The sequence below is a fragment of the Hordeum vulgare genome, chromosome 6H (assembly GCF_904849725.1).
Source record: "Hordeum vulgare subsp. vulgare chromosome 6H, MorexV3_pseudomolecules_assembly, whole genome shotgun sequence".
In the NCBI taxonomy this organism is placed as follows: domain Eukaryota; kingdom Viridiplantae; phylum Streptophyta; class Magnoliopsida; order Poales; family Poaceae; genus Hordeum; species Hordeum vulgare.
The window spans coordinates 560026898-560045849 of NC_058523.1; the positions used below are offsets into that span (position 1 = coordinate 560026898).

At 43.9% G+C, this 18952-nt stretch overlaps 1 protein-coding gene across 1 annotated transcript; it reads right to left on the reverse strand.

Moving 5' to 3' along the window:
• Positions 1-14090: 14090 nt before the first annotated feature.
• On the reverse strand, positions 14091-18595 carry LOC123405919 (DNA mismatch repair protein MLH1-like). Its single transcript, XM_045099432.1, has 5 exons — positions 18353-18595; positions 14659-14831; positions 14505-14577; positions 14280-14420; positions 14091-14096 (listed from the first exon to the last, which is right to left on the reverse strand). The coding sequence occupies exons 1-5, from the start codon at positions 18593-18595 to the stop codon at positions 14091-14093; spliced, it is 636 nt and encodes a 211-aa protein (XP_044955367.1).
• Positions 18596-18952: the final 357 nt, after the last annotated feature.

Genomic DNA, 18952 nt, shown 5'->3' on the forward strand with positions numbered 1-18952 from the left:
TCCAGGATTCAGGCTTCCCCGGGTTGTCCGAGCGTAAAATATTCTTGTGTTTCTCAAAGTACGGAGCCACCAAGCTGGAATTGGTCAGTACAGTGTGGTGTGCTTCAGTCAGAGAATGGCCGTCCATACATATCGTTGATTTCCTTCCGATCGTGCCTTTTCCACTTAGTCTCCCCTCGTGCCGCGATCGAGGAAGACCAATCGGCTTAAGGTCAGGAACAAAGTCAACACAAAACTCAATTACCTCCTCATTTCCATAGCCCTTGGCGATGCTTCCTTCTGGCCTAGCACGGTTACGAACATATTTCTTTAATACTCCCATGAACCTCTCGAAGGGGAACATATTGTGTAGAAATACAGGACCGAGAACGAAAATCTGTTCGACTAGGTGAACCAGGAGGTGCGTCATAATATTGAAGAAGGATGGCGGGAACACCAACTCGAAACTGACAAGACATTGGATCACGTCGTTCTGTAACCGTGGTAGAACTTCTGGATTGATTACCTTCTGAGAGATTGCATTGAGGAATGCACATAGCTTCACAATGGCTACTCGAACATTTTGCGGCAGGAGCCCCCTCAAAGCAATCGGAAGCAATTGCGTCATAATCACGTGGCAGTCGTGAAACTTCAGGTTTTGGAACTTTTTCTCCGCCATGTTTATTATTCCCTTTATATTGGACGAGAATCCAGACGGGACCTTCATACTGCTCAGGCATTCAAAAAAGATGACCTTCTCTTCTTTGGTCAGAGCGTAGCTGGCACGACCTTGAAACCATTCCGGATGCCGGTCATCAGGGTCTTTCAAACGTTGCTGGTCCTGCCGTGCTTCCTTTGTATCATTTGTCTTCCCATACACGCCCAAGAAGCTTAGGAGGTTCACGCAAATATTCTTCGTAACGTGCATCACGTCGATTGCAGAGCGGACTTCTAGGACTTTCCAATATTCTAGCTCCCAGAATATAGATTTCTTCTTCCACATGGCTGCGTGCCCGTCAGCTCCCTTCGGAACTGATTGTCCGCCAGGACCCTTTCCAAAGATGACTTTCAAATCCTTGACCATATCAAATACCTCAGCACCAGTGCGTTCCGCAGGCTTCGGCCGGTGATCTGCCTTGCCGTTGTAATGCTTGCCTTTCTTTCTTACTGGATGAATTTTCGGAAGAAATCGACGATGCCCAAGGTACACGTTCTTCTTACAATTTGGCAAATGTACACTTTCAGTCTCATGTAAGCAGTGCGTGCATGCATTGTATCCCTTATTTGACAGTCCCGAAAGGTTACTAAGAGCAGGCCAATCGTTGATGGTTACGAAAAGCAACGCTCGTAGGTCAAATTCCTCTTCTTTGTGCTCATCCCACACACGGACACCAGGTCTGCCCCACAGCTGTAAAAGTTCATCAACTAATGGCCTTAGGTACACGTCGATGTCGTTGCCGGGTTGCTTCGGACCTTGGATGAGCACTGGCATCATAATGAACTTCCGCTTCATGCACAACCAAGGAGGAAGGTTGTAGATGCATAGAGTCACGGGCCAGGTGCTATGGCTGGAGCTCTGCTCGCGAAAAGGATTCATGCCATCTGTACTTAGACCAAATCTTATGTTCCTTGCGTCAGCTGCAAAATCTTTGAACTCTCTGTCGATCTTTCTCCATTGCGTTCCATCTGCGGTGTGTCTCAACTCCCCGTCCGACTTACGGTCCTCTTTGTGCCATCGCAACAACTTGGCATGCTCTTTGTTCCTGAACAGACGTTTCAACCGTGGTATTATAGGAGCATACCACATCACCTTGGCGGGAACCCTCTTCCTGGGTTTCTCGCCCTCAACATCGTCACCAGGGTCATCGCCTCTGATCTTATAACGCAATGCAGTGCATACCGGGCATTCATTCAAATTCTCGTATTCACCGCGGTAGAGGATGCAGTCATTGATGCATGCATGTATCTTCAGAACCTCTAAACCTAGAGGACAGACAACCTTCTTTGCTTCGTACGTACTGGCGGGCAACTCGTTATTCTTTGGAAACATATTCTTCAACATTTTCAGCAAGTTTTCAAATGCCGAGTCAGCTACACCTGCCTGTGCCTTCCATTTCAGCAAATCCAGTGTGCAGCCCAGCTTTTTCAGACCATCATCGCATCCGGGGTACAACGACTTTCTGTGATCCTCTAACATGCGATCCAAATTCTCCCTCTCCTTTTCAGTTTCGCAGCGTCTCCGTGCATCAGCAATGGTCCGACCAAGATCATCAACGGTCTCATCACGTGCCTCTTCTTCACCTTCACCTTCCCCTTCACCTTCCCCTTCACCTTCAGCATCCTCCATGAAAGTATCACCGAAATGAGCAAGATAGCTTTCATCCATGAAATCATCCCCTTCTTCATCTTCTTCCATTATAACCCCTCTTTCTCCATGCTTGGTCCAACAATTATAGCTTGGCATGAAACCGTGCCGAAGGAGGTGCAGGTGAACTTCTCTTGAGGAAGAGTAACCCTTCTGATTCTTACAGTCAACACATGGACAGATAACAAAACCCTTCTGCTTGTTCGCATTAGCCACTACGAGGAAATCTTTCAAACCCGTAGTGAACTCGCGGGAGAGTCGGTTACCGTACATCCATTGCCGATTCATCTGCATTATTATAATATAAAATATATAATTAACCATCATGCATTTGTTAAACTAACTAGCTATAAACAATAGAAATTAAACAATGAACAACACACATGCATATTTTATTAATGACACACATGCATGAAAGGTTCAAGTTGCTAACCGCGATCGAGGAGGAAAAAATAAATGAGGAACCTCAAGTGTGGCTCCAACACTTCATATCATGTTTGTTTCACGCTCTTGGGGCATTTCATCAAACACCTTGTGTGCATAAGAGGAACCAAAAGCAAACCTACGCCCCCTTGTGAAGCTTGTGAAGAGAAGTGGCACCAAATGGCTAAGTGAGTGTGCTGAACTGGTATCTATAGGGGAGGAGATTTAGTCGCGGTTGGCATGGCAAACCGCGACTAAAGGCCTTTGGGCACCTTTAGTCGCGGTTGGCCTGGCCAACCGCGACTAAAGCCCCTCACGTGCACCAGCTGGCCACCGAGCGCCCTGGCCCAGGCCTTTGGTCGCGGTTCGTCTGCCGAACCGCGACTAAAGAAATCATTAGTCGCGGTTCCTACAGTGTCGCGACTTATGGGGCTGGACGGAAGCCTCTTTTTCTACCAGTGCCTCGTCCCCATTGTACGTGCCGAGTGTTGAGTGGGGCTAGGGCCGGTTCTGAGATTTCGAGGGGCCAGGGCAAGATAACACAAAGGACCCTAAAACCATGTTTTTTTATCTCGACTTTATTAAAATACTCAATGTACCAATTTTTATGTTGCATTGTCATGTCGAACATCCAACCGCACTGCAAGCTTGCCTCGCCCCACGGGCCAGCCGCACATGAACCATGCAGCAGGGTCTTGGGCTTCACAGAGAGTAGAGGTGCACTTGTTGTCCATGGTCGTGACGGCTTGTTCTCTCTTAGACCTTGAGAGCCAGAGCTAGAGCACATCAGGGAGGAGAGGGTATCATGGGTTGGTACCCGGGACAGCTCTGCATTAGAGCATCTCCAACGACAGCGTAAAAAATCTGCGTTCAATAAATTTTTTAGCGCGTCACTGTAGCAGCTTTGAAGCGCGGGGACCGGAGCATCTCCAACAGACGCGCGCTAGTGCGGCGCTCAATCCAGTCCGATCCAGCGGTCCCATCTGCAGCCGCTCAGAGTTTGGTGCGCGCGCAAGCCGGCGCATCAAATATGCTGCGCGCGATAGCGTTTTTAAGCGCGCGCCCAGAAGTTTTTAGCGCGCGCAGCGTTTTGCAGCTTCTGCTGGAGCAGTCCGACGCCCAAAAAACAAATCTTTTAACGCGCGGAGTAGTTTTTAGACGCTTGAAGATGCTCTTAGGTGCGGGTGTCCAGAATTTAACAGTTGCCGATGGTGCATGTTCAACCATCGTGTGCTTTATGAGATGGATTGGTCATCGTACATTCTCCGCCTCTTGCGTGGAAGCCTTGCATGCAGTACAACAACGAGGTAGATGCATGCAACGATTTATTAAGCAAGCCAGCCACACATAATAAGGAGGTAGGCTTCATGCGGATTTCACTAATGAAACTCCTTTTTCCTCCTTAATATGACTATCTATCGGTGAGGAATTCTTATAAAAGGGTGTTTGTTTCCAGGGCTTATTGATTTAGGGACTTAAAAAAGTCCCTATAAGTCCCACCTAAACCAAACATAAGGGATTTATTGGAACTTATTGTGGTGATTTGGGACTTATCAAATAAGACTCTCGGGGAGGAGCTTATTAGGACTTATCCCGGGCCGGACCTACCCCGCGTCGCTCCACGCTCGTTCCCCGCACGCCGCCCCGCCTCTCGGTCCAATCGCCGTCGCCGCCCCGCCTCTCGCCCCGTCGCCGCCCCGCCTCTCGCTCCGGTCGTCGCCCCGCCTCGGTTCGTTCTGCCTCGGTTCGTTGCAGCGGTGCCTCCAATCGCCGGACAGGCCCTCTCCTGAGCCTCGTTGCAGCGGTCCTTATCCTGTGCGCCGTACGCGTTGGCTGATCGTAAACAAGTGTATTATTAGGTGCAACATGAACTTATAAGTCCCTGTAAACAAACATGTAGGGACTCGAGACTTATAAGTCCCTGTAAACAAACAGGTAGGGACTTATGACTTATAAGTTGGGACTTAAAAAAGTCCTAGGACTTATGAAACAAACAGGGTCTAAGTTGGTTACCACAACTAACAGTGGACTAGATTCACCTCTAAAATCTTTACATAATTAAACAATGATGATCAGTTGCCTACAAATATTGTGAAATTACTCAATTTTGACGCCCAATTGCCAACAAAATAGTATAAAGTTGCTCAATTTTGATGCTCAGATGCTTATTATTGATGGTCAATTGCCTACGGTTAATGTCCAGTTGCATGCCATTAATGATCAATTGCCTGCTATTTGTGAATAGTTGCTATAATTGCACTCGAGTATGACAAAAAAGTAAGCAACTTTTAGTGTGTTTTTTGCGCAACTCCAATGCATTCAACAAACAACTCATGTATATACACACGATGCAATACATCTAGCATCAAAATACTTATGTTTAGCACTAAAGTTGCCTCATTTAGCATCAAAGTTGCTTTTGAAAAAAAAAACTTCAAAACATATTCATATGTGATCTCGTTTTGAAGAGTTCGTCACGAGGAACCCAACGATGAAAACATATCATAATTTCAACACACGGTTTGATAGTTGCAACTTTTTAATTTTTTTTCATACATGAATTAATGGACATCCAACGCATGCGGAGCCGAGCATGCACATCCGACGCATAATTTAATTATTTCAGTTTGAAAATAGCTGACCACATTTGCCATGTGGTTGCTAAAGGGTGAAGTTATTTAACCTTCTAGTCATGATAGATAATTTTAAAGAATTTTTCGTTGATAGACGATCATACTAAGCACACTAATAAGAAGTTGTTTTCTTTAGCATTAAAGTTGCCTAAATATCACCACACAGTTGCTTAAAAAAATTGTCGAAACATATTCATATGGGATCTAGTTTTGAAGAGCTCGTAGTAAGAAACACAGCCATAAAAACGGATCATCGTTCTGACGCTCGGTTCAAAAATTACAGTATTTTGAAGAAAAAAACAAAACGGAATAAAGTGAAATGACGTGTTGTCTGATGGCGCGCCCGTTCCATCCAAATAGTGCAGCTGCATTTTTTAGTATTTAGGATGAAACTATTGGGTCATTAAGCATGTCGGAAAGATCGCGGCCAAAAACCAAAGCAAAGGCCAACCTTACAATGAGGATAGGGACCATCGAGGGCCGAGCAATTCAAGCCAGAAGTAGTTCCCTCTGGATGTCAAGGACGTGAACATGTCGCGAGGAAGGATCGGTAGTGCGCACTCCATGGAGCCTACTTTGCTGTGTATACCATGGAGACAGAATTACTTTGCTGAGGATGTGTACACCATGGAGCCTACATTGCTGAATATAATCCATGGGCCCAAATTCCGATAATATTTGACCGATGAGACCACCCGACCAATATCTGCATGGCGGCACAGCAACATTGGTCCTCGACTTCATAGTTGACGTCTATCATCTGACCCGGGGCCTCATTGACGGTGGCAACAGCCTCAACCTCATTTATGTAGATACAATCAAAAATGCATATCGGTCCAACAAGGATCATGCCCGATAGTACAATGTATAATACCAGGGATTGAAGCACAATGCTCACGAAAAGGTGACCCTGGAGGTGGTCTTCGTCACCACTGAAAACTTTAGAAGCAAATAGTTAACCTTCGACATTGTCCCCTTTATGGCACTAGTGAAAAAGAGGGCACGAGTCCCGGTTTCAGAGGACATTTAGTCTTGATTCTGCAACCGGGACAAAACTATCGAGACTAATGCCCAAAACTTTTAGTCATGTTTTGCTTACTAACCGGGACTAAAGGAGCTCCACATGACCGCCGTGGGACGCCTCGTAGGAGGACCTTTAGTCCCGGTTTGTAACACCGACCAGAACTAAAGGAGCTCCGCGAGGCCGCCGTGGGACGCCTGGCAGGAGGACCTTTAGTCTTGATTTGTAACACCGACCGGGACTAAAAGACAACCACGCCTAAGCACCTGCCAGGCTCTGGGGGTTTTCATATTGTGTTTTCCCTTTTATTTATGTGTCTCTCATTCTATTTTATATTTTTTATTCAACTCGAGGCTAGCTACTATACATATAGCAATGAAATAACCATTCCACAACAACGTCATGATCAATATATAATAAGAACCATTAGTATCACTTGAAAGTTGTTCAACTTAAGAAACAAATAACATCAATGTATCACATACATCTTAACATACTAATTAATTAACTAACAGTTCTCCAACTGATAGTTCTAAACATGGTCAACAACAACCATCATCTGATAGACCTTGCGGCTGCTCTTCCTTATAGTGATTACCACAAGGGCGTCCACCCTTAGTTCTCTCTTTTTCTTGATGAACTCCTGTCAGCCGGCCTTGTGGAATGATATGTGTCCATCGTTCTTTGTCTTGTATTGGACGTTCGTGACAGGCCCTCTTGGTCCATGGATTATTCCAGCAGTGCCGACGGCGGGGATGTTCACTCCGAAAAACATCTTCAAAGGTTAATTCTGAAGACCCCGTGAGAAAATAGAGAGCACATAATGTTAGGCACCTCACCCTACTTGGTTATGACCAAAAAGAGATGAAAGAATATAAAACATCTCACCATAACTTTTTCCATCATGTTTATTTTTGTTAGACGGTGCACAAAGGGCTTCCCCAAGGCCGCCGAAGAGGATGGTAACATTTCTTTCACACTAGCTTTATCATCCCGAGTAAGCTTCTTCATCCTTTGAGGAAAAATTGCGGAAATGATAGGAACATCATCTTCATCTTCGATGTCCTCCTCTTCATCTTGGTTGTCCTGATTTTCATCTTGGATGTCCTCATCTTCATCTTGGTTGTCGATATCATCTTGGTCATCTTAGCTGACGATGTCATCTTGGTCATCGTCATCGTCATCACTTTTGACATATAATGTCCTTAACCTATTCACCTCTCCTATTAAGGAAAAAGCTACGAGTTCTCCTCCTTTAAAATTGTTCACTGCAATGTACTGCTCCCATCCATCATCATATATGATGGTTTTATTCTTTCCTTTGCGCAGATCCAATTCGAATTTGCGGTCCTCATCATCCACAAAGTACAACACGTTACCATATGAATTGTTGAAGTCTTCCCTTATGTTGCATGGAACAGACTATGCAACGGTTAATAATCAACAATAAAGTCAGTAAAATAGTTAAATAGATGATCAGAATTCAATACAGATTCAAGTTAAAGACCGTTATCATTGATTTTTGAAATCCCTTTCTCAAAAATATCCCGAACTGCACTGTGTTGGGGAACGTAGCATGGGAAACAAAAAAAATCCCTACGCACATGAAGACCTATCATGGTGATGATCATCTACGAGAGGAAGATCGAATCCACATACCCTTGTAGATCGCTAAGCGGAAGCGTTAATAAACGTGGTTGATGTAGTGGCACGTTTTCACGATCCGTCCCACGAACCGTCCCACGATCCGTCCCACGAACCGTCTCACGACCCGTCCCGATCAAGTGCCGAACGGACGACACCTCTGCGTTCCGCACACGTACAACTCGATGACGATCTCCGCCTTCTTGATCAGCAAGAGAGACGGGGATGTAGATGAGTTCCCCGACAACGTGACGGCGCTCCAATGGTGGTGGTGATCTATTCCTGTAGGGCTTCGCCTAAGCACCGCAGAAATTCGATCTAGAGGAAGAACTACGAAGTAGAGGTTTAGGGTTGCACGTGGCAAAGTTGTGTCTCAAAAAACCTAAAACCCTTTAGTATATATAGGAGGAGGGAGGGCTAGCCTTGAGGCTCAAGGAGAACCTCCTTGGCTCGGTCGAAGTGGAGGAGGGAGGAGTCCTCCTCCAATCCCACTTGGATTAGGACTCCTTCCTAAATTACCCACCTCTTTTGGATTTTCCATCTTTTTCCTCATGGGCTTTCCTTGGATGACTTGCCAACCCATTAAGCCTTATTGCACATCCAATAAACCCATGTGGACCCCTTGGACGTGGTGGGCCCACCCAGTGGGCCCCCGGAACCCATTCGTCACTCCCGTTACACTGCCGGCAATGCCCAGAAACCTTCCGGAATCCAAATACCAACTTCCTATATATCAATCTTCGTTTCCGGGCCATTCCGGAACTTCTCGTGACGTCCGGGATCTCATTCGGGACTCCGAACAAAACTTCGGTCACCAACACATATAACTCAACTATACCGAAACGTCACAGAACCTTAAGTGTGCAGTCCCTGCGGGTTCGAGAACTATGCAGACATGACCTGAGACACTCTCCGGTCAATAACCAATAGCGGGACCTGGATGTCCATATTGGCTCCCACATATTCTACAAAGATCTCTATCGGTTGAACCTCTATGTCAAGGATTCAGTTAATCCCGTATGTTGTTCCCTTTGTCCTTCGGTATGTTACTTGACCGATGAAAGGACGTGGATGTCATCTAGAGGGGGGTGAATAGGCGCTTTAAAATAATTACGGTTTAGGCTTGAACAAATGCGGAATAAAACTAACGTTTAATTTGTCAAGCACAAAACCTACAACAACTAGGCTCACCTATGTGCACCAACAACTTATGCTAAGCCAGATAAACAACTAAGTGATAGCAAGGTATATGACAAAAAACAATATGGCTATCACAAAGTAAAGTGCATAAGTAAAGTGTTCGGGTAAGAGATAACCGAGGCACGCGGAGACGATGATGTATCCCGAAGTTCACACCCTTGCGGATGCTAATCTCCGTTGGAGCGGTGTGGAGGCACAATGCTCCCCAAGATGCCACTAAGGCCACCGTAATCTCCTCACGCTCTCGCACAATGCAAGATGTCGTGATTCCACTAAGGGACCCTTGAAGGCGGTCACCGAACCCGTACAAATGGCAAACCTTGGGGGCGGTCACCGATACCCGTACAAATTGCTCGGGGCAATCTCCACAACCTAATTGGAGACCGCGACGCTTGCCCGGAGCTTTACACCACAATGATTGAGCTCCAAGACACCACCAAGCTTCTAGGATGCCAAAGCATCCACGAAGAACAATATCTAGGATAATAAGTACCAAAGGTAATAAGCTTCTCAAACTTCACTTCCACGTATCACCGTGGAGAACTCAAACGATGCAACTAATGCAATGGCAAGGGCACACGCAGTGCCCAAGTCCTTCTCTCCCAAATCCCACCAAAGCAACTAATGCTAGGGAGGAAAATGAGAGGAAGAACGAAGAAGAACACGAAGAACTCCAAGAACTAGACCCAAGGGGTTCCCCTCACTTAGAGGAGAAAGTGATTGGTGGAAATGTGGATCTAGATCTCCTCTCTCTTTTCCCTCAAGAACTAGCAAGAATCATTGGAGGGATTGAGAGTTAGCAAGCTCGAAGAAGGTCAACAATGGCGGAAGAACACGAGCTGAAGAGATAAGGTTCAATGGGGAAGAAGACCCCCTTTTATAGGTGAGGAAAAATCCAACCGTTAAGCCTCACAGCCCGCACAGAGCGGTACTACCGCTCGGTAGGTTCACCAACCATGCTGAGGCCAACAAGTATGCAAAAAAAGGTCCGACGGAGCGGTACTACCGCTCCGGGGGCGATACTACCGCTACAGGAGCGGTAGTAAAAAATTACTACCGCTCCGGGGGCGGTACTACCGCTACAGGAGCGGTACTAACGCTACAGGAGCGGTACTAACGCTACAGGAGCGGTACTGCCGCTGGATACTTAAACTGCTGTAACTTTCGCATACGGACTCCGAATTCAACGAAACCAAGTTTGTTGGAAAGCTAACGACATGGGCTAACACAATCTTGATAGAAATATCAATAAGAACCAAGTGAGGAAAGTCCCATAAGAAAATGGTGAGAACCCTTATTCGAATAAGACAGGTAAAAACTCCCAACATCGAAAACATCATAGAAGATGCATATGGACTCCGTTTTCGATGAACTCGAGCTTGTCATGAAGATGAACATAAGCTCTAAAACTCACAAAGAGAAACACCAAACAAGAACCAAGAAGTATGATGCAAGGATGCAAATGGTTTGAGCTCTCAACAAACGATACGATCAAGCTACTCACTTGAGAGCCCCCCTGACAGTACGACAATCTATCCTAAAACAGAAAACCTATAAAGGGCAAACCTATACCTTGCACCTCGTCCTATTGAGCTAGATGACGATGATCTTGGCTTCCTCAAGATGGACCACCTTTCTTGATTGCGTTGGCTTGATGAAGACTAGTTGATTGCTCCTCCATACACACTATAGGTGAGACGCTCTTCAGCATATCTTCACAAGTCCATTGCCACCACAATGGACGCAAGCATCAAGCATGATATATTCGTGTTGATCCACTTGAACTTGCACACCGCAATCTTGATAACGATCACCACTTGACGTCATCCTTCATGGGTTGTATGAGATCTTTCTTTTGACACAAGCCCATGGAAGCACACCTAACCCCCGCATAGAACTCTCACAAAGACCATGGGTTAGTACACAAACACGTAATGGACAATGCTTACCATACCATGGGATCACTTGATCCCTCTCGGTACATCTTGTACGCTTTGTGTGTTGATCATCTTGATTTACTCTTTGTCTGAGATCTTGATCAACCTTGTGTCTCTATGACCATTCTTTGGATAATACCTTGAATACCATCTTGGTCATCATATAAACTCCTTGAACCCAACAGATGGACTTCAAGAAGTGCCTATGGACAAATCCTATAAATATAACTTAAGGCAACCATTAGTCCGTAGGAATTGTCATCAATTACGAAAACCACATATGGAGATATATGCTCTAACAATCTCCCCCATTTTGGTAATTGATGACAACCACTTCAAGAGAGTTTATATAAGGAAATAAGCATAACCAAGCACACACATACAAAGCAATAATGCATGCGTGCAATATGTAAATGCTTACGCAATAAAAGCAAAACCCTCTAAACATATCCAAAGTAAACTCTCCAAACTTCTCCCCCATTGGCATCGATTGCCAAAATGGACGAAAAGTTTAGAAAGCCAATATAGTAGGTGGTCCTCCAAAAGTGTGTACTTCCACTACAAGAAATAAGGTCAATTATGACTCCCTATATTGGTCATTGATTCGTCATTGTTGTCGTTTATTGACCTTTTTTTGACCAAATTTACAACGTCAACAGTTGGCCGTCAAGAATGAACAAACATGACCTTTCTAAAATTTTGGTCACGGGTCTCTATCGACCAAATTTTTGGTTTGGTCATTACCCATTTGTGTGAGCCACGTAGGATCTGACGTGGCCAAGCTGACGTGGCATTGATAATGACCAAATGAAATCATCATAATTTTCAGATCCCTGTCCACCAATCTAGCTACATGGGCCTGGCCCAATACCTATTTTACTATTGGAAATGTTTGATTTGTTTGGGTTGAAACATTTTTTTTTTGCTAGAAGCACGCATATCTCAAGATAGGCACATTAAAAATAAGTACAACAGAATAAAAGATTGCAAATAAAATGTATATTTCATTTCAGTAGCATATAACATTAAATACAATACATCATCCACCGACTCCACACATTAAGGTTCAACGCCTAACAAGGACACATCAAAATAATTTTACATGTGCACAACAGAATACTTCTCCAAGTGCAAGTGCATAGAAAAAGGTTCCAACAAATGCACAATCGCACATAAAGAGAGTTCCACAAAGATTGGATGAAAACCACAAGTTTCTTCTCATCCTCTTCCTCTGCACAATATGCTCTTGCCATTGCCGCCTGCAAGAAGAAAATGATGGTAAGGCTTTCAGACCACGTAAATAGGGATTCGGGCTCGTTGTATCTTGCTAAAAAACCGAGATGTAGGTGTACTAGCAAAATATACCCTCTCGTAGTAGTGATATAATGATATTGTACTACTAATTTGTACCGTTGCTGTTAATTATCTTGTTCTTCTGAAAGTCCTGTTCTACCTTCTTCTGAAATACAAATGTTCTATATTTACTCTCTCATAAAAAATAAGTATATGTCTCCTCACACGCATGATGTGGTATATTCTACGGATGTGACTAATGTACTGAAATCTAGTGATTCTGATTTCATTGTGAAATATGGTATAGTGCTTTCCATTTTGAAAATATGTATTTTATTCTAGCTCTGGAAGGTCATTTTACTACGCACATAAGCAACTTCCTAGGTGTTCTGAGACTTTGGCTATACCACCTTTTTGCCACAGTAAAATACCAACAACATTCATCACGTATAAAATAATAATTACAAGAAAAGTATGTATAAAAATATATGGAATATTTGGTACTCAAAATATGCCCTTTTTAATCCGCATGCTTGATCGAACACTGCTTATAAAAAGAAATGTAGGCAGACCCAATCATTTTGTAGACACAGCAATCTGTAAGTATGTGTGTACGTAGGTACTACCAATTGTCGGTGTTGTAGTTTGATAAATTGAAACAGAAAACACCTAGCGGTTTCCAGCAAGGATAGGACAGGACATGTATAATTTGCAAGTTTCCAAACATCTGCCATGAATGTGTAATAATAAAGAATGGGTAAACATTCAGTTCGTAGCACACATGTATCACAACCCAAATAAACCAAAGAAAAGGGAATTATGTTTCTTGTTCTGACATCATTGCATTTCAAGATCATCTGTATTTATTTGTGTGCTATTGCAGTCTAAAGGGCAGCTCGATTTGGATTTTTTGCCAGGCTTGGTTGTTGTGCCCTAAACAGGATGAAACTCGGTTGAGATGAGCCCTGTAGTTTACAAATATTCATGGAGCTCTCCCTATGTCAAGAGAGAGGACAACTCCTGCAATGCCAGCTTGACAGCAAGTGGCTAATGCCCTCATCTTATTTGTTCTGTAAAGTAACGCAACTGGCAGCATCGTGTTGGCTGTATGATCTGGTTAATTGACTGATCGTGAAAATTCTTTTTTATAGATAAGGCAGCCCCTAGTTATTTGGTGGGCAGGTACGTGTGCAACTGATTTGCTAATCACGGGTTAACCAACGCTATAAAGAGGGCCTGCGTGTTTCATCTGAGACACCGAAATACAACAACCCACTAGTTTACAATTAAAGAGCAGTATCTTTTTATTCTACTCTACATATTTTTTTCATACTGCCGCTTTAGAAAATCAACTACGTATATACTACATACTCCCAACGAATATACTCCATAATCTAGTAATAAGCATATTCGGTACTCCCTTCTAAAAAGCTATTCTATTTTACATGCTCCCCGTGTATTATTACATGTTTTCTTTCGTACTGTTGCTTCAAAAAATTAACTACACATTGTTATATACCCCATACTAGTAATAAGCATATATACCCAACATACATATATACTCCATACTCACATCTAGAAAAGATTATTGTTCACTAACTCTGCACAATATAGGGATTAATCAAACAGAAATAGCAGAAAACAAAAAATTTATTCTAAACTTATTTGATAACAAGTTAAGTTCGTATGTGAAATTTGAGACTACAATAGTATGAAAGATAACTCTGCAATGCCGAGGATCATATCCTTTCAGAAATGTCATCAAATAAGAAAGCTACATTTACCTTTGTGCAAGAGAAGTTCACATTGATGTGATGGACTCCGAACCGACTGATGAAGTCCACTATCTTTATAGAATAACTCTGCAATGCCGAGTTCTGCAGTGTTTTCCTACAAGCTACCACATTATAGAATAAATTTTCAACCTGCAAATTAAGAAAAAAAATCCTTGTAAAAATCACAGGACATGTCTAATAGAGCAATAGTACTATGAAAAGCTGCAAGCTCACCATGATTTGAGTTCCTTTAACCGCAGCACAGGGCTTTGGGTCATTCTCCATTACTCCATCCCTATAAGAAACTCTGACAGGACAACATGATAATAATCATTAACAGACGACTCCAGAATCTAGCAGAAATATTTGAAGTTGCTCATGGACTGACCTGTAGCCATGCAGTTGGCCTTCTGTTATTATTGTCACGGTAACATGGCCAACATAAGTCATACTGGCCAAAGCCTCCCCTCTGAACCCCATGGACTTTATTGTCTGTAGATCCTCATATGCAGACAACTTTGAGGTAGTATGCATCTCACACAATATTGGCAAGTCCTCACACTGTGAAAGGAAACCAAGTTAGCTGACAGAGTGGTGGTCAACAATGCTAGCGTAAATGCTTGACATATGAGATGCTTATAAGAAATTTCTGAACATGCCCGACTCTTCAAATACCCAACAATAAATATTGTAATCAAATACTAGTACCCTGCAGGCGCCTGTCCACTTTATAGCACAAACACAAGCCCCAGTTCGTAGTATCATAGACAACTAAGTGCAACCTAAAGGCAATTAGCACCAACAATCGTGAACTGTATTAATGGAGTTGTGCGCTCATTTGTCCATGGAATGGCAGCTCCTATGCCTTTTTTCACAGCTGAGTGAGTCGGAACAAACAGACATCAGATCCCCAATCATTCGCTGTAACATCCCAATTTTCCTAAACTCGGATGTTAATAGATCATTCATATGCATCTCATATTTTTATGCAGTATTTGCTCTTCTGAGAATTTTATTCATTTTGCAACTTCGGGCAATTTATTTGAGTGGAGATAATATGACTTCTCCCGTATGAAATAAAAAGTTTATGATGTTTAAAATTTCATTTGGAGTTATCGTCTTGGTTACGCAAATTTTATAATGCCCGAAATTATTTTTGTAGTTAAGTTTTTAAATGCTATTTGTGTGGCCTATTGCATTAAAACTATTTTTAAAATTTGCGTTAGGTGGAACTAGGTTTCCTTTAGTATTTATTAGGATATTTATTTTATACTTATATATATATATATATCTATATTAGTTTTTAATATATGTATCTATATATACCTATATATATATATTACTATATGCGTTTGTTTCTAATATACGTATGTATTTTTGTATACGTATATTACCGCTATTATTTTCTTGATTTGTTTATCTTTAAAAATATATATATAAATATATATATATTAATGTAATACTTTTCGTGCTTTTATAAAAAAAAAAAAAAAAAAACTAGCTGCCCAGCCAGCACTACGTGCATGCACCATTGCACCACGTGCACCCGCATGTGCCCAGCTCCCCACGAGCCTCAGCACAACGCACCAAACAAAGCCAAGCATCGAGCCAGCTCCTCACTAGCACCACGTTCGGCCCGAGCACCGAACCGAACAACCCCAGCTCCAGGTGGCCACCTTGCCCGAGGGACCGTTGACCGAGCGGCCAACGCTCCTGGCCTCCCTCTCCCCTAGGGACCGACAGGAGACCCCTGCGCCAGGACCCCACGAGCGCCCCAGCTTTTCGTAACCGCGTCGCACCAGGGGGTTGCGCCTCCCTCGCCTCGTTTCTCTCCTACTCCGAGCCAGCCTCGTAACCGAGTTGCCCCAGGACTCTTCTCGCGAGCATATATCTACAGGAACCGAGGCCTTAAGCAGACAAGGCTCGATTTCCCCTGTCCCGATTTTCTTCTGTCACCCCAACTCGCCTAGATCGCAGAGGAGCCGCCCCTCACCGCGCCGCCGCCGGAGCCGCCATCGCCGGAGCACCTCACCATCCACCGGAGTTCGCGAAGCCGTTCACCGGAGTTTGCGCACGTCACCGGAGTTTGTCCGACCGCCATCGGAGAAGCACCATCGGAGTAGCCACACCGAGGCGGTTCCGTTTTTCCCCGCTGTTCGTGGTGAGAACGCACGCACGAGGGATTCATCAAGTCCTGATGAACAGCTTCAGGACGAAATAAGATCTCTTTTTAATCTGTTTTTATCTCTGTCAGATTCTCGGTATAATTTTGAAACGCGTTTATCTTTTTACTCGTAACTCCGATTCAGGAAATTCTTGTTCCTGTGATCTCGTATTGATGAGTAGAACATGTTAGAACCAGTAGTTTTCAGTTTTACGAAAATTAATTTTTTTTGTTAAAACAGATTATTTTAACCTACCGGAGGCCATATTTTGCAAACCGTTCATCCGGTTTAGTTGATTCTTTTGCGTTGTCATCGTATCAGCATGTAGATGATTTTATACCTGCTGCCATGCTATTTATGCTTTGGTTTTAAACAAGTTGTTTTATTGCCGATGATTTTATTTGGTGTTATGTGATTGTGGTGATTGATTGGTGTGATTGTTTGCAACGTGTAGATTGTGCGGAGTGCGACGCAAACTATTGTCAGGAGTGTGACCTTCTGAACCAGAATCAAGGCAAGTTACATGTTGATCATCCTTTACCTATTATTTTTCTATGCATGTAGTATTATACCACCCTATGAAAAATTATGCATGTATAGGAATATTATCATTGCTATGCTATTGAGCTATATCCCCTCGTCATTTAAGATCGTGTTAGATATATTTTGCTATGCTATGTAGACGGGGATTGGTTTCTGTATTCATTGAGATTATGTGAGGATTACTACAAAATAAATTTGAGTAGTAATTAAGAATTTAATTCACCTCTGGGCGGATATGGTATTGCTGGGTGGTTTCAAGAACATCATGGTTTCTACCCTCTGAATGTAAGTGGAATGCCGCTCAGGTTCAAAAAGATCAAACAGACTTAGTGACTAGTAGCTTCCTTGTGCGACCACTGGCTATTATGGGCTCTGGCTTAGTTGATCAGTTGTGGAAACCTTACCCGGATGTGCCAGCTGATGTAGCTATGATAGGTGGGATGGGCCTCCTGTGGGACTAGGTGACTGCTTCTGAAAGACTTCGTCTCAATCTTCGGGTTGGGTCCAGTGGGTACAGCGTACTAACCTCTGCAGAGTGTATAAACTAATCATGATTAGCCGTGTCCCCGGTTATGGACAATTTTGAGCAGCTAGGTCATTATAGTTGTTGGATGATCTTGACAGATGACACACTTAATATAACTTGATGGGAAACTTAATGATGGTAGTAGGTTGGAGTTGGAGATGCCAATTCAACCATATGTGAATTATTGTAGCAAACAAATTAAAACTTGACTATTAGGTAGCTATGAGGATAAAATCAGCTTTCTGCAAAATAACCATCAGCCTTTCTTTTGTTATACTATGCATATACATGTAGGTCTGTTATATTTCTTTTCCTGTGTAACTTGCCAATACATTCAAAGTATTGACCTATATGGCTGCAACGTATCATGTTGCAGGATATTCAGACGAGGAGTAAGGTACCGTTAGGGTCGCGAGTCTTCACTCAACATCGCCAGTGGGCTATGATGGGACTCATCGTTATTATTCTGCTACTTTTCCGCTGTTTATTAGAATAAAGCTAGCTAAGTGCTATGCAGATTGTTATATTTTATAAATTTTGGATCATACGTTATTATAAATGATGCACTTGCTATTCTGGTTTTCATCTATACTGTGTGTGCTAGCGAGTCGATCCAGGGACTAGCACAGTAAAGCACAGAGACTCAAATCCTTCGAGGTTTGGTCGTTACATTCGCCCACATGTTCCTGTACGCAGCAAGGATTAAAAGGTCGCAATCAAGAGAACTCATGATTAACAGCTCGCATCTGAAGGAATTTTGCAGTAGCAGGCGCCCGCGGCAGCACCAAGGGTTCAGGGGATGGGGAATTTGTTTGGAGGTTTAGGGTTTATTTTGGAAGCGAGCGTACCCGGATGCCATGACCGTCTTCTGAGACCTGGATGAGCTTGAGGCCGCCGTCCTTGATGGTGACAGAGATGGTGGAGGAGCCGGCGTCGATGCAGTTCTCGACGAGCTCCTTCACCGCCGACGACGGGCGCTGGATCACCTCCCCCGCGGCAACGCGGTTCACCACCGACTCCTCTAGCCGCCTGATGCGGGGCGGCTCCCCGCCCGCGCCCCCGCCACGCGGCGCCGCGTCGTCGACCTCCATACCCATCGCATCGCATCTGGGGACCGGGCGGAGGAGGTGGGGAATGGGGAGGCGGAGACGGCGGAGGTTCCGTCGATTTTGGTATTCGGGCCGAGGGGAGGATCAGCCGCCATAGGTTGTGGGGGAGAAAGAGATGGGGATCACGAAGAGAGATGGGGTCGTGGGATTTCTGTCTTTCACTTTTCTTTTCATTTTGGGCAGCCAGCCTATCACATGCGAGGCCACGGATCCCACCCCAGAAACAGATCCTGGCCATCCACTCCTCCTACATCCAACGCTCCAAAACCCTTCCCTCATCCAACACACCTATATCATTTTTTCTCTTCTTCTTTTTTCAATTGGTAGCACTTAATGACC

Coding starts and splice junctions, on each gene's coding strand:
- LOC123405919 (XM_045099432.1), bottom strand. CDS start 18,595: ATGGAGGTCGACGACGCGGCGCCGCGTGGCGGGGGCGCGGGCGGGGAG. Junction 14,832..18,352: donor AAGACGGTCATGGCATCCGG/GTACGCTCGCTT, acceptor TTCCTTTCACAG/TGTGAGGACTTGCCAATATT. Junction 14,421..14,504: donor TTAAAGGAACTCAAATCATG/GTGAGCTTGCAG, acceptor CTTAATTTGCAG/GTTGAAAATTTATTCTATAA.